A 17387-nucleotide genomic window follows, 5' to 3' on the forward strand; every position below is an offset into this window, starting at 1 on the left:
CTATTTCTCACACTGGGAATGCCATAATACCCTTCTTAAATTCATCCATAAAACTGTTCAATGTTCTACTTGCTCATAATATAAAAAAGAACATTATTTCTGTCTCCAAACTTGTTGATGATACACATTCTTCTGTTGAATTTACTCCCTCTTCTGTGCATGTCAAGGACCTTCAAACGAGGGAGACGTTCGTTAAAGGAGAGCGACAAGAAAATATGTATATCTTCATGGAAGATCCTTTTGTTCGTGTTTTTGCTCCTGTCATTTTGAAGCCTTCATTGGAGTCCGATGAATCCTCTTCTAAATGTCTTCTTAGTCTGTCTAAATGTAATAAGTCAAATATTTGGCATAGTCGACTTGGTCACTGTGGTTCCTCTTTTGTTAAAAAGCTTGTAAGAGATAATCTTATCTCCTCATCTAGTTTAAGTCCTACTTTTGGTAATGAGCAATGTACAAGTTGTCAATTGTGTAAGAGTCATGTTCTTCCTTTCAATTCAATTAATAAAAGAGCTTCAAGACCTTTTGAGATTATCTACTCTGATGTATGGGGTTTTGTACCTACTTGTTGTCTTTCGAGAAGTCAATACTATGTTATTTTCATTGATAGTTATTCTCGTTATACCTGGATATACTTCATGAAACATAAATATGAAGTTCCTCAATTGTTCAAAACGTTTCATGCCTTTGTCAAAACTCAATTTTCGTCAAATATTATGAATTTTCAGTGTGATGGGGGAGGTGAGTACACTTCAAATGACTTTATTGCTTTTCTTTGAAACAATGGTATAAGTCGCAGAGTTTCCTGCTCGCACACACTGCAACAGAATGGTGTGGCTGAACGAAAACATCCCCTCATTGTTGAAAGTGCGATGAGCATGTTGCATGACAGTCATATTCCTATTGAGTTATGGACAAAAGCTTTTCATTCTGCGGTTTATGTTATAAATTGTTTGTCGATTGTCATTTTAGCCAATAAATCACCTTATTATACTCTTTTTGGACAACACCCAGATTATGATAATTTACGATTTTTTGACTGTTTTTGTTATGTGCATATTGACAAATCATTAAGAAATAAGTTTCAGGATAAAACTTCTAAGTGCAGATTTGTGGGATATACAGATGATTATAAGGGATATTGTTGCTACGAGTCTCTGTCCAAGCGTATTAAGATCTCCAGAAATGTGGTTTTTGATGAGCAGAATTTTGAAGATGGGCATTCTTTACAAAATACACGTCATAGTGTTGAAGTTTATTCTCTAGGGTTGAATGTCAAGTTGTTTGCTAACATCAATGGAGAATGTTCATCTGATTGCTGTGTTGCTCCCATGCCTATTCTTGTACCAGATGAAACCTCTTGCACAACTTAAATTGAGATTGACAATTTGCCGCCCAAGGAGATTGAAAAGTTTTCAGGACCAGTCTATACGAGAAGAGCAACAAAAAATATTCCCACCATTACTGATGTGATTGTTGATGAACCTGAAAATCATTCCTTTGTCAGGAGATCTGAAAGAATTCGACACCCAATTCAGAGATGGGTTAGTTATGATAATTTCACTCTGGATTTTCAGTTATTTCTGTCACAGGTTGAAAAGCAAGATGAACCTACTACCTTCTATCAGGCAGTCAAGTCACATAAGTGGATAGAGGCAATGAATGAAGAAATAGAAGCGTTACATGAATGTCAAACATGAAAAGTTGTTCCCAGACCCAATGATAGAAATATCGTAGGGTCTAAGTGGGTTTATAAGATCAAGTATAAACCTGATGGGAGCATTGAATGACACAAAGCAAGACTTGTTGCACGTGGTTTCACTCAAGAATATGGCCAGGATTATGATGATGCTTTTAGTCCTGTGGTCAAGATGGAGACAATTCGTATCATATTATCTCTAGCCGTCCATTACAAATGTGTAATGGACATTGAGCCTGTGAAGAATGCTTTCCTTCATGGGGCCCTTAAAGAAGAAGTTTATATGGAACACCCACCTGGATATGCGAAAGGAGATCCTAAGGCGTATGTCTGTAAATTGAAGAGAGCTCTTTATGGTTTAAAACAAGCATCACAGTCCTTGTTTGATAGTTTTTCTCTCAAAGTTCAAAATCTTGGTTATCGCAGATGCACTTTTAATCACTCACTCTTTATCTTCAGGGACGAGCATATAATCACATTCTTATTGATTTATGTAGATGCCATAATTATCACGAGCAACTCTTGCAGTCATATCTAGGAAGTCAAGAAATTCTTAAGTCAGAATTTTAAAATGAAGGACCTTTGAGAACTAAGGTACTTCCTTGGAATAGAAGTTGACAGGAAAGACAATGTGTTGACCCTAACACAACATAAATATACTCTTGACTTGTTAAGTAGAGCGGGTATGAAAGATTGCAAGCCTTTAGCTACTCTGAGCGTTTTACAACAGAAGTTGAGTTCCCGTGATGGAGACTTATATGATGATCCCACCAGATACCGAAGTATAGTCGGAATGCTCCAGTATCTTACCTTCACTAGACCTGACATTGTGTATTCTGTAAATCAAGTGTCTCAATTTATGCATAAACCTCGAACTATGTACATGAATGCAGTTAAGCAGATATTGAGATACTTAAAGGGTACAGTAGGAGATGAACTTGTTTACAAGAGGAAACTTATAGATAATGGGGCTCATAAATTTTTTATCTATATAGATGCGGACTGGGCAGGAGATCCGGATGAGAGAAGGTAAGTTTTAGGCTATTGTATATTTCTTGGCAGCAACATTGTGTCTTGTAGTAGTAGAAAACAGAAGGTTGTTGCCAGATCTAGTATTGAGGCTGAATATCGTTCCATGGCTTCGACCACAGCCGAAGCTACATGGGTTAGACACTTGCTAACAGAATTGGGAGAATCTATCTCAAGATCATTATTATTGTGTGACAATCAAAGTGCGATAAATATTTCTTTTAATCCCATTCATCATAGTCAGACTAAACATATCGAGATAGATCAACATTTTGTCAGGCAAAAGGTTGAAGAGAAAGAAATTGAGCCATACTATGTTCGCACTGAAGATCAAGTGGCTGATATGTGTACAAAGGGGATGACCAAATATAATTTTTGGTTCTTAAAAAGCAAGTTGTCCATGATTCGAGATGATGCACAACTTGAGGGAGGCTGTTAAAGAAGACGTGATATGGTTCTGGATTTACGTCTGGTCTAAATCCATACTTTATGTTTAGTATTTCTAATTTGCACATGTGCACATATTTGTATTTTGTATTTATAATCAGGGACATTATCGTCCATAGTATTTTGTAAAACACTGTATATAAACAGAGCCTTTCTAGGTCACGATAATGACCTTTTCTGTGCAACAACCTCTTGTCTTTCTCTATCTCTTTCTTTGCTGAAGGTTGACGTGGCTGAAAATAAAAATTCCAACAGAAACAAGACGAGGATACTCTGAACCTCAAAGATCTCACCAAATCATTATCCCAATTGTCGGAGGCATTGCAACCATTACTTAAAGGATCTAGCTCAGGAGCGACCATTGCATCTTCTTTTACTCCTGGGATGTGCTCTTGGCTTATTGATTCAGGAGCTTCATTTCATATGACCCCACACAAGTCTATTTTATCCGAGTGTCAATCTAACTTAAATGCATCATTTGTTTCCCTTACCGATGATACTTCCTTGGAAATAGAGGGTCTTGAAATTTTTAAAAATGATTTGACAAAACACAAGTTTTATATTCCAAAAGTTAGCCTTATACCAAAACTTCACCTTAAGTTACTTTTCGTTTCTTAAATCTCGGATCATGGATGTGTAACACGTATATTCTCATCAAATAAATGTTGGGTGCAGGATCGCCTGTTCGGGCAATTGATTGGGGAAGGTTCTAGGCAAGGAGATCTTTATTATATATATTTTTTTTGTATTCCAAATGAATCATTTTGTAATATTGCCCAAACAAAAGATATAAAAATTTGGAATCATAGACTTGTGCATCCAAATATAAGAAAATTGAATTTTGTACCTATTACCAAGGATCTTTGTAAAGATAAATTTGAATGTAAAAAATGTTTTCTTGGGAAAATGACATCCTTGCCTTATGGACAAAGAACTTTTTACTCTTCAATGCCTTTTGAGTTTGTTCATTCGGATGGGTGGGGTCCTGCTCCGGTAGTTTCTAAAGGAGGATTCTCCTACTATGTTATATTTGTCGATGATTTCACTAGATATTGTTGGATTTATTTTCTTAAGTCTGATGTATTTGCAACCTTCAAAACTTTCCATAACATGATTAACAATCAATTTGAAAGTAAAATCAAAATCCTAAGAACTGATTCTGGGGGAGAATATTTGTCAAATGAGTTTAAACAATTTTTAGAAAACAAAGAAATTTTGCATAAAAAATTGTGTCCTAGAACTCCACAACAAAACAGGATTTCAGAGAGAAAACATAGACATATTATGAAAACTACAAGGACACTATTTATTGTTAAGAATGTTCTTAAAAATCTTTGGGATGAAGCGGCTTTAACCTCAGTATATCTCATAAATAGGATACCTTCAAAAACTTTGTCTAGTGAAATTCTTTTTGAAAAATTATTCAAATACCAACCTGACTATCAAAGATTGAGAATCTTTGGCTGCAAATGTTTGTCTTAAATGATTAAGGAGATAAACTATCTTCTAAGTCCATCCCCTGTGCATTCATTGGCTATTCTGAAATACAAAAAGGGTTTAAATGTTGTGATATAAAAAATGATAAACTCTCTCAAGGAATGTTAACTTTGTTGAAAATGAAAGTGGATTTGAAGGAAATATGTCTCCCGACATAAATTTTGACTACTTATTTAAACTATTGTCTAATGATGAAGATACTTATGCAGAACCCTCTATTAAGAATAGAACAAGAGTTGAACCAATAGTATACACTAGAAGAAATAGAATCATATCCAGTGAAAGTGTAAATCAAGATAATGATGAAGCATTAGAAATTCTCTCTGAACAAATCATTATTCGTAAATCTGAACGAACCTCAAGGATTCCAAATAGATTTGTTTTTTATGGCTCATTTTTTCCTAAACATAGAGCATGTCTTATAGCTATTCAATCATATTTTGAACCTTCATGTTACAATGAAGCAAAAAATTTACCCAAATGGGTAAAAGCTATGCATATAGAATTAGACGCTCTTGAAGGAGCCAACACTTGAGAAATTTTAATTCTATCCATCGAAAAGAAAACCATAGGCTGTAGATGGGTTTTCAAAGTCAAGACAAAAAACGATGGATCCTTGGAAAGACATAAAGCCAGGTTAGTTGTCAAAGATTATTTTCAAGAATACGGAGTAGATTACGAAGAAACCTTTGTTCCTATTGCTAGGATGACCACTGTTTGAATTCTTGTAGCTATTGCAGCTATTAAAAATTGGAATATATTTTAAATGGATGTTAAAAATGCCTTTTTAAATGAGAATCTTACTGAGGAAGTATACATGGATGTTCCACCTGGATTGATAGTCCCTTCAGGTAAAGTGCTTAAACTAAAAAAGGCACCGTATGGTCTCAAACAAGCACCTAAAACTTGGTTTGACACTTTCAACAATGTTATTACAAGATATGGTTTTAAACCATGTTATACTGACACATCTTTATTTATCAAGAACTCTTCTACATGTATTATAATTTTACTTTTATATGTTGATGACGTGTTGATTACAATTTTTGAAAATTTCTTTTGAAATGACTGATATTGGGTTTTTAACATACTTTTTTGGTATAGAAGTATCATATTCTAACAGAGGGTATATATTGTCACAAACAAAATTTGCTTTAGATATCATTGATAGGTCAGGATTATCAGATAACAAAGTCATTGACACTCCAAAGATTGTTGGAATGAAGATGCGAGTTGATAATGGAGTTTCTTCGGACAATCCAACTCCTTTCAGACAACTCGTGGGATCTCTCATGTATTTAAGTATTATAAGACCAGACATAGCTCATCTTGTACATATAGAGAGTCAATTTCAACATGCTCCAACATCAACTTATATGGATGGTACTCATGAGAATTAGTAAATACATTAGAGGCACAATAAATAAGGGAGTTTTTCTATCTTCTTCTTCCTCATTAGATCTTATTGCATACTCAGATGTTGATTGGGGAGGGGATCCAAATAATATGTGCTCAACAACTGGCTTTTGCGTGTTTTTAGGTGAATCCTTTATTTCATGGAAGTGCAAAAAACAATAAAATGTGTCACTATCATCTATGGAGGCTGAATATAGGGCAATGGCGACTACTACCATGAAAATCGTGTGGCTCAAACAACTAATTTAAGATATGGGAATTCATCTTCAGAATCCTACAAGATTGCGCTATGACAACAAGAGCTCTATATACATTACTCGAAATCATGCGTTTCATGAAAGAACTAAGCATATAGGATGGACTGCCACTTTCTTCACGAAGAATACTTAAAGAAGACTATTGATCTTCCCTATGTGACATCAAAATATCAACTTGCTGATTTCTTCACCAAGGCATTGTGCTTGCTAAGATTCAACTTTTTACTTGACAAATTTTCGGTGATTACACCATAAGTTTGAGGGAGACTGTTAGAAAATCACATATATATACACGTATATACTTGAATATATATATATATATACTCTTCGTAATACAAGAGTATATATATGTATAAATATATGTATATAAATATGTATTTAAAGTATATATGCATGTGATATATTTTTTGTAATATGTATTTTTTTTATTTTTCCTATTTTTTTGTCTTTTTCGCTTTTGATTCTTAGAGTCAATAGTCAAATATTGACTAGTTGACCAGCCGTTGGGTTGTTTCCAACGGCTCTAATTATAGCCGTTGGGACCCAGCAGCTATTACTCTCCTTTGTAATCTATAAATAAGGGACTGTTGTCCCCATTGTATTTTATCTTTCAAGTTTCTCTCTCAATAATATTCAGTATACTTGTGCCTTAGTGCACTTTTTGATATTTGTGCCTTAGAGCACTTTGTGCTGTTCTTGCCTTAGTGCATTTGATGAGTGAATGCTCTTGTCAAGTTTTTTATAAACTTGATTATTTGTGGGGTTCTTCACATAAGGTTAGTTCCCAAACATTAGAGTGAAAAGTGTAATAGGGCCTGTAGACATTGTACGATTGGATCTAATGGTAAAACAACCAAATTTCCCAACATGCAATTATTACATGCTAAGATTTTGATACTATCATATGTCCCGGTCTTTTGTGTCATAATAACAATCAAAATTCGTGGTTAGATGCAATATATGATTATTGCCGAGGCAGGCAATACAAACTGATGATTTTTGCTAAGGCACATAAAAAAATTCCGTCTGATATGTGTCACTCTATGTCACATGGGTGCGGGTGCTTTCAAAAACCTTGGGTGTGGGGGTGCGGCAAAAAACAAAAGAAAAAAAGAAAAAAAAATATATATATTGAAGGGCGGTCGGGGGTTCCCCCGGCGCGGGTCCCATTTTATAGGGCAATTTTTTTTTAAATTCTGCGGCCCATTTCATAGGGCAATTTAAAAATAAAATAAAATAAAATAAAATCCAAAGTTGGACCAAAATGACCCTGAGTGCATTGACCACACCCAGGGTCGGGTTGACCACACCGGGTGCCGCACCGGCATCCGCACCCGCGTCGATGCGGGTGCGGCACCTGTCTGGCCGAATCCCTGTGACATAGGTGTCACTCATTCTATGTCCTGCCCCAATCTGCTTTCTTGACTGGGGATCTGCACCCAATAGCTGGAGGAAGAAAGGTGTCATTACATCCGATGGATGTTTGTAACATAGACAACAGGTTCAGAGTATGACTTGTAACATGTGAAACTTGTGGAACATAAAAATGACATGGGGTCATAAGATCCTTTTGTAGAGTGCCTATGTGTTTTACTTCTAATGATGTTCCATTAGTAGTGCACATATTAGGACAATAGTTTGACAAAAGGGATAAGTTTGGTGTCATGTGAAAAGATGCTCCTGAATCTAATAACCAAGAAGATATACTTGGAGGAGATGGACAAGATAGAGCCAAGGTAGTATCTGGAGCATACACACCTAATGATGTGTGAAGGCGCTGCTGCAATTGCTGAAGGTTATCTGCTAGCTGTGTCATAAAAAAGTTTCTAGTCATCTGAATACTATAAGTAGCCAGACAATCTGCTGAGGTTGAACGAGTCTGAATGAGGAGCTAATGGTGCTTGTACTCAAAGAAACAGGAACGGTTATGTCTTTTGTTTCCCTTTTTCTTTGGGAAATTGTACTTCATGTGCGCAATTTCATAGGAATAATGGCACATGTGATCATGACCACTCCTATTACCTCCAAAGGGAGGAGGATGAGAAATAGACCTAATGGATGCTCTAGCAGTCACAACTAGAGCTGAATTGTCAACCCTCCTTTAATTCCTGTTTGGTTTCAATTGAGTTTCTTCCAGGGTGAGCTTTGTTAAGACTTCATGAGCAGAAGGAATAGATGATCCACAAATTAGAAAAGATCTGACATGCTCGAACTCTAGTCTGAGTTCTTTTAAAAATTAAAAGAACTGCTCCTCAATTTGGTTTACGTCATCTATTCTAGCTGTCTATTTTATTGTCTCTCCTTTAGAATGTTCCTTTCAGCTTGACTTATCTTAATGATGGTGTAGTGTAAAATTTTAAGTGTTCATGTGATGTGGTAAATAGGACTTTGGATCTACATTTTATTGGTCAGCCCTTTTATGCATTAAACATGCTTCTCTTGGCTTAAAGGATGACACGCCTTGACACTACCTTGTTAATCTTGCAGGTATTGGTGATGTTTGCAGCTGCACTCTTGGAGAAACACATTATTTTAGTTTGCTCTAATTTGGTAAACATTGTTGCCCTTTGGTTACTTAGTTAATTATATTTAAAAAGGGATGCTATGTTTCGCTCGATGTTATATGAATATATGATTTGTTTCTGTCATTTATGCTTATATAAGGTTACTCTTGAGCAATTAGTGGCTCATTCTCATGGTAGAGTTATACGTTATGTTAGGGCATGCAATTTATAACACTATATATTAGTGGGATCATGGTCTTCAATTCTTGGTATGGAATGTAACACCCTGGTTCTCTTGAAATGTGCGTTCGTACATGCACACATGCAGCGTGTGTGTATGTGTTTGCATGCGCATACATGTCTGCATGTGTGTGTGCATGTGCTTTAGTGTGTGTGTGTCCTCCATTAAAATTGGTTTATTTGAAATAGGGTGTTAAATATCATACATGCAAGACAGAATGCTAATATGTAAATGACAGTTTCCAAGCTCTTAACTGAATATCATGGTTATATATTGGAAGAACTGTGTGCATAACAGCTTCTGTTGTGCTTTCAAATTTTATAATTTACTTCATATTTTAAAAGTTATATTACTGGGTTGAAACAAATAATTTCTTTGCAGGGGGTATTGTCAGCTTCTGTTCTGTCTATTATACCTCTTATACGGCCCTACCAGTGGCAGAGTCTGCTAATGCCTGTATGGGACATTCTCTCTACTGGATTCATAGTGTAATAATTGTTAAGTTGAAAGTCTCTTATTGCTTTGAAGTTGTAAAATATAACCTGAGTAATATTTGCTTTTGTATGGAAAAATTGCTAGGTTTTACCGAATGACATGTTGGACTTTCTCGATGCTCCTGTTCCCTATATAGTGAGTTTATTAGAGTTGCTTACTTTGTTATTCATCCCCTTTTGACCTAAAAGATGTATTAATTTATTCTAGTGTCTATGGTCCACTATGACTCACTTGTGTCCTTTTTTGTGGGTAAGATAATTGTAATCAATTGGGGGTTTTGTTTGACTGGAAACTTTGTTCAATTCATCTTTATTTGGGAATTCGGTCCAAGGGGGATTTAACATTTTTAGCTTGGGATTAATATTTGGATGTCTTTGTGTCATTGTTCTTTATTGGTCTAATGCTAGTTTTCTCTATACTGAACTCTGCAGGTTGGTGTGAAAAACAAAACCACAGAAGTGCACACGAAATTGGGAAACTCCATTGTGATTGATGTGAATAAAAACCGGGTATACAAACTTTTGCAGCTCGAAATATCATTGTTGCTACAGCTTTGGTATGATGCATGATAACCATGGTTACTAGAAGCTTTTAGCTATATTGGAAGCTTGCTTTATGGGAAGTTGCTACTAAAGGTAGAAACTAAGGGTTTCATAAACTTGGTTCCCTTGTCATGGGAAGCATGCTTCCAAGTACATCAGATTTTCCACATGAAAATTTATTTTTCACTAAAAAACATTATATCTATGTAATTAATGATCTATGAATCCTATAATAGCAACTCAATAGTCGACCTATTTTAAATAGATTGAAGAACAAGTCTGAAATGGGATATATATTTTATAATTTCTTAAAATATGCAATTCTAAAGAGCTTCTTAATTCACTTCTTAAATGCTTCCTAGTAATTTTTCTCTTCCCACTTCGTATGTACTTATGAACACCTTGTTTCTCGCTTCGGCTTACTGCATCGCTTCTCAATTCCGGTTCTCTATTTGGCAACCTTGATGTCAATATTCGTGTGGAATTGCATGCTTTACATAAAACAAATATTTTCTCACGTTTGTAGTTTGTACTTGGTTTCTGTAGGAGAATCATGCTCATTCTGTAATATGGGCTACATTTGTTTTTGTTAGAACTCGTTAATGTATGTGTAACAGGGGCATTACCGTCTCTTCTGTGTTTTATTTATAAGCTGTATTTTTATCTTTTGTATCAAGGGCCTTATTGTAATTTGCCCCATTCAACCAGTAATATAAAAGAAAAGGAGACGTCCCATACTGGGTATGACCTCTATTATTCTTCTCCATTCTTTTTCTTTCTCTCAGGTCTTTTCTAATTCACTGGGTACACATCCCAAGGTTGCAGTTCTCACAGTTTTGAGATACAATTAGATTTCTTCTTGGGCGATGCAACCGAAACTGGAGATTTAGAACCCTGGAAGTGTTAGAGCAGCAAGATCGTGGGTGTACTTTGTTCGAGGCCGGTTTGAATCTGCGAAAGCGGCAGTGATGATGGAAAACATGCTGAGTGGCTCTGATCTCAAAAGCTGCAGCTTCAGCCCAGGCGTGAATCTGTTTAATATATAATACAACCTCTAATTAGGGCTATCATACAAAGGACTAAACAACCCTTGATTATACAACCAACTACACAACACGTTTGGGTCTCGGATCCACATTAGACCCAAATCCAAACCCGGAATAATACAATAAAAGATATAACGTCTTAACAACCTCCCTCAAGATGAGCATGCATTTGAATCATGCTCATCTTGCCTTTAAGAAACCAAAATCTTTTGACTGTCAGCCCTTTAGTAAACAAATTTGCAATTTGATTCTCCGTTCTAATATATCTGGCTTCTATTTCTCGATCCTCAATCTTTTGCTTGATGAAATGCTGGTCTATTTCAATATGCTTTGTCCTTCCATGATGTGTATAGGATTCAGTGAGATCTTTATAGCACTTTGATTTGTTAAGAAGTTATATCTTTTATTGCATTGTCCCAGGTTTGGATTTGGGTCTGATGTGGATCCGAGACCCAAACCTGCTGTGTAATTGGTTGTATAATCAAGGGCTGTTTAGTCCTTTGTATGATAGTCGTAATTAGAGGTTGTATTATATATTAAAGAGATTCACGCTTGGGTTGTTGCTGTAGCCTTTGAGATTAGAGCCACTCAGCGTATTTTTCATCATCGCTGCCACTTCCGCAGATCCAAACTGGCTTCAAACCAGGTACGCTGATCTTGCTGCTCTAATATCGTATCAGAGCTTCCATGGGAAGTCAATTTATTATATAGACTGCAGAATGAAAGGCTTCTGTCCACAGTTTCACTAGAAAATCACTGACTTGCATCATAGTAAGGGCACTTTCTGCAATGTGCCGATGTTTTCGTTCTATAAGTTCATTTTGTTGAGGGGTGTGAGGACACACCACCCTTCGAACAATTCCATTCAGTTGCAGAAATTCAATGAAGTCATTGGAGACATACTTTCCACCTCCATCACTTTGGAAATTAAGAATAGTTCAGGAAAATTGATTTTTGACATAGGCACGAAACTTGCGAAAGATATCAAAAACTTCAGACTTTTGTTTCATAAAAAATATTCAGGAATAACAAGAATAGTCATCAACAAATACAACATAATATCTACTTCCAGAAGAACCCAACCATTTCAAGCATGGGAAATAGTTTCGATTAGTCTTGTCATTTTAGTGCCGATCATCAAGCTTTTCTTGCCACCATAGAAGCCCAAGAGGAACCCAAACATTTTTATCAAGGTTATTAACATAAGAGATTGATTGATGCGATGAATGAAGAGATGAAAGCATTGCATAAATGTCAAACATGAGAAATAGTTCGAAGACCTTTGAATAAGAATGTTGTTGGATCCAAATGGGTTTATAAAATAAAGTATAGGCCCGATGGTAGTGTAGAGATATACAAAGCGCGACTCGTGGCAAAAGGATTTACTCAAGAACATGGTATCAGAGCAAGGTTCGTGATTGGGCATAATCAGTCTGCGTGTTCCTTCGTGATTGGGTGTGATCTATCTACATCTCTAGACCTGGCATAATCAGTCTGCATGTTCCAGCATGATCAGATCAGTTTGGGTGTGATTTATCTGCGTCTTGAGACTTGCGTTGATCAATAATCAGATCTACAATGAGGTTTTCCATATTGGGTTATTCTTTTCTTGCTTTCCTTTAGTTCTTATTATTTGTATTGTTCTTCTGATCAGAATGGTTATATTCTGATCATGAATCTGAACATTCTCTGGATCATGAATATTTTCGTTGCCTGATTCTTTCTTGGTTGCTATTCTATGTGTCACATATCTGATCAGAAGCGTCATTTTTTGTATAACGAGCCTGATTTTTTTTCGTCTGCTCATTGTTAGAATTTTTGTGTCGTGAATATTATCTCTGTGTCATTTCATGTGTCATTAATTTATCTATTTATGGTTTGGCTCTGTCTATGCTGGTATCATGAATTGATTTCTTAATATCTGTGTCGTGGATCTGTTTCAAACTATTACGTCGTGAAAATTCTGGTTCTATTTTCTCCTTATTTTTTCAGTCTTCTTCATTCTTGAGTTTATTTTAGCATTCTGTGTCATCATTTTTTGCTGGTTTGTTTCTTAATAACAATCTTCTTCATTCTTTTCTCAACAGCAGTATGCCATCATCCTTGATTTTATTTTCAGCATTTTTTATCATTACCTTTTCTGTCGTCATATTCTTCACTTCTTCTCATGGATATTAATGTTCCACAACCCATGCTGTCCTCTAGTTTCCTACCTCAACTTGTCTCAGAGAAACTGAATAACAATAATTTTCTGACTTGGAAAAGGCAGATTATCCCCCTTATTAAAAGTCACGATCTATCTGGCGATCTTGATGGATTAATTAAAATGCCATGAGAGTTTATCATGCAGGAGCAAAGAGACAAAAAAAGGGCAGTGAATGTGGTCTATATCAGAAATCCTGAATGTGTCATGGGTTAAAAGGGACCAAGCAGAAATCCTGAATGTGTCACAAGAGGTCCTCATTGGAATCCCGGACGACTGTTCAGCCGAAGAGTTATGGGACAACATAGTCAAGACATTCTCAAATTTCAGAATCCAGAGTTATGTATTTGAAGAAAGAGTTTCAAAGCCTCAAGAAGAGATCCTCAGGTATTATGGAATATTTGAATAAAGTGAAAGAAATCACTGACCAGTTAGCTTTGTGGTTGGAGAAACTGTTTCGGATCGTGACAAAGTCCAACAGACACTAGCTGGCCTGGGAGATGAGTATCATGTTATCTCCACTACATTGCAATGCTTTCCTATTCTCCCGTCTTTTGAAGATCTTACGCCACGATTACTTCAGTTTGAGATGAATCTCAAGCATGCCACAGGAAACCCTGGGCAGTTATATGACTCTCATGAGGTGGTGTTTACATGGACAAATAGGAGAAGAGGTTACTGAGGAGGCGGTGGAAGAGTTGAAATTCAACAAGGTAAAGGTATTTTACCTTTTTTTAATGCTTCAAATACCAACAATGTTAATATTGAGGGCAGAAGGGTCCCAGTCTGTTTTATATGCAGAAGGTCTGGGTATGTAAAAGCTAATTGTTATCATAAAGATGATCCAACTATAATACAGAGGACAACTCCACTTATCATAAAGGCAATCCAGTTAGACCAACTATGAACCAGTCAATTGCTGGAGGAGAGGGAAATATTGGTGATCTGAATGCATTGCTTGCAACCCCAAACTCTCTAAATCTAAAGCAGGATGATCAAGAAATTTGGTATGTTGATTCCGGAGCAGCTAGTTACATCACTGGAGATGCAAGTAAACTTTTTAGTCCCATTAGATATTCTGGAAAAGGCTGACTGTCAAAAGATTTTGGTTTCTTAAAGGCAAGATGAGCATGATTCAAATGCATGCTCATCTTGAGGGAGGCTGTTAAGATGTTATATCTTTTATTACATTGTCTCGTATTTGGATTTGGGTCTGATGTGGATCCGAGACCCAAACATGCTGTGTAATTGGATGTATAATCAAGGGTTGTTTAGTCCTTTGTATGATAGCCCTAATTAGAGGTTGTATTATATATTAAACAAATTCACTCCTGGGTTATTGCTGTAGCCGTTGAGATCAGAGCCACTCAGCGTGTTTTTCATCATCGCTGCCACTTCCGCAGATCCAAACTGGCCTCGAACCAGGTATGCCCACGATCTTGCTGCTCTAATATGATTATCACATAATAAAATAGATTTTGGTAAAAATTCTCCTAGTTCAACCAAAAGATGTTTAATCCAGGTTAATTCGGATGTGACAGAAGCCATAACACAATATTTTGCTTCTGTGCTAGATCTGGCAACAACCCTTTGCTTTTTTCTGCTCTATGAAACTAAGTTTCTTCCAAGAAAGACACAATAGCCGGTTAGTGACCTTATTTCATCTGGATTTCCAACCCAATCTGCATCTGAATATGCCATTAACATTAATGTATCGTAATTTTGGCTTCTTTTCTCATATACTATGTTGTCTTCTATTGTACCTTTCAAATACCTCAAGATCCTTTTGACTATCTCCATATGTACAGTTTTTGGTTCGTGCATGAACTGAGACACTTGATTCATAGCATAAACTTATGTCTGGCCTAGTGAAGGTCAAATATTGAAGCATACCGACTATGCTCCGATAATTGGTGGCATTTTCATATATGTCTCCATCCATACTAAACTTTTGGTGGATGGGAAATGGCGTGGCCATTGGTTTACAGTCCTTCATCCCGCATGTAGCAAGAAGGTCAATGGTATATTTGTGTTGAGTCATCGTTAACTTCTCTTCTTGTCTGTCAACTTCAATACCAAGGAAGTACTTTAACTCTCCAAGATCTTTCATTTGAAACCTGCTGCTAAGTAACCTTTTGATCTTTTGAATGTGTTCTTTTGAGTTCCCTGTGATTATCATGTCATCAACATATATAAGGAGTAGTGTTATGCACTCTTCTCTTTTGTAGATGAATAGGGAAAAATCAAGATATGAATGAGCAAATCCATGCCTCTGAATTTCTTGGAAAAAACTTTCAAACCATGATCGTGAAGCTTGCTTTAATCCATAAATGAATTTTTGTAATCTACACACATAACCATTTGAATCACCTTAAGTATAACCTTCTTGTTGTTCCATATACACTTCTTTTTTCAGGTTGCCATGAAGAAAGGAGTCTTAACATCCATCTGGTTGAGTGTCCAGCCATAATAGCTAAAGACATAACAATGTGAATGGTACCCATTTTTATCAGAGGACTGAAAGTTTCATCATAATCCAATACATGCTATTGAGTAAATCCTTTTGCTACGAGTCGTGTTTTGTATCTCTCCACACTACCATTGGGCCTATACTTTATTTTATAAACCCATTTGGATCCAACAATATTCTTATTCAAAGGTCTTCGAACTATTTCCCATGTTTGACATTTATGCAGTGCTTCCATCTCTTCATTCATCGCATCAATCCATCTCTTATGTTGATAAGCTTGATAAAAATGTTTGGGTTCTTGGGCTTCTATGGTGGCAAGAAAAGCTTGATGATCGGCACTAAAACTTTCATAACTGATCTACTTCTCTACACGATGATGTATTTCATGTCGACCTTCTCAAGGTTATGGAGTTATCATCTCTCGTCACGAATTCTTTCTGTTATGATTCTTAAGGCATAAAACGAGATCTCGTACCTTTGGTGTAAACTTGTCCCTCTATAAATTTGTTGTGTGTTTCCTCATTTGTCTTGTCTTTATCATCAATTCCTGTTGTATTTGATTTTGCAGGGACAATAGCCATCTTTTCGGCGTGTGAAAATAATAGTGCATTGTGCCAAGATTGATAATATTCAATCTTGGATTGTCGATCTTGAAGCACATTGAGTTTGTCTTTATGTTAATAGCAGTTCTCATCAAAAACAACATTTCGTGAGATGCGAATGGTTTTGGGGGCAATCTCATAACATCGATACCCTTTATAACAATCAGCATATCCAACGAATATGCAAATACTAGCCTTGTTCCCAAACTTGTTTCGTTGAGTCTTATCAATATGAACATAACAGATGCAACCAAAAGACTTCAAAAGTGCATAATCAGGATGTTTACCATATAGCATGAAGTACGATGATCGTTTGTTCTGAGCTTTCATGGGAAGTCGATTTATTACATAGACTGCAAAATGAAAGGCTTTTGGCCACAATTCCACTGGTAAATCACTGGCATGCATCATAGTACGGCACTTTCTGCAATGTGCCGATGTTTTCGTTCTGTAAGTCCATTTTGTTGAGGGGTGTGAGGACACACCACCCTTCGAATAATTCCATTCAATTGTAGAAATTTAATGAAGTCATTGGAGACATACTCTCCACCTCCGTCACTTTGGAAATTAAGAATAGTTAAGGAAAATTAGATTTTTGACATAGGCACGAAACTTGCAAAAGATATAAAAAACTTCAGACTTTTGTTTCATAAAAAATTATTCAGGAATAACGAGAATAGTCATCAACAAATACAACATAATATCTACTTTCAGAAAAAGATTTTTCTTGAGCAGGATCTCAAACATTAGAGTGCATAATCTCAAAAGGTTTTGAAGCTCTTTCATTTATGGAATGAAAAGGAATTACATGACTCTTGCAAACCTCACAACTGGAACACAATGTCTTATTTAAACCATGACTCAAGCTCGTCTCTAGAATAAACTTATAAGAGACAAGATTTTCAATAAATTTATTACTACAATGACCCAACCAAAGTAGTG

General features: G+C 36.1%; 1 protein-coding gene across 11 annotated transcripts in view; it reads left to right on the forward strand.

Annotated features, from left to right (window-relative positions):
- LOC149816510 (DENN (AEX-3) domain-containing protein) overlaps nucleotides 1-17387 on the forward strand; it is a 106723-nt gene that overhangs the window by 61029 nt on the left and 28307 nt on the right. For 8 of the 11 annotated variants that reach the window (XM_089987182.1, XM_089987185.1, XM_089987178.1 and 5 more), the window contains exons 12-15: nucleotides 8830-8892; nucleotides 9469-9543; nucleotides 9667-9717; nucleotides 10014-10091. In XM_089987182.1, the coding sequence (XP_089843308.1) occupies nucleotides 8830-8892; nucleotides 9469-9543; nucleotides 9667-9717; nucleotides 10014-10091 (267 nt within the window). Of the gene's footprint in view, nucleotides 1-8829; nucleotides 8893-9468; nucleotides 9576-9666; nucleotides 9718-10013; nucleotides 10092-17387 lie in introns of all 11 variants that reach the window. The other 3 variants (XR_016427612.1, XR_016427611.1, XM_089987180.1) reach the window with 2 other exon arrangements.

The sequence above is a fragment of the Nuphar pumila genome, chromosome 14 (assembly GCF_984573655.1).
Source record: "Nuphar pumila chromosome 14, dmNupPumi1.hap1.1, whole genome shotgun sequence".
NCBI lineage: Eukaryota > Viridiplantae > Streptophyta > Magnoliopsida > Nymphaeales > Nymphaeaceae > Nuphar > Nuphar pumila.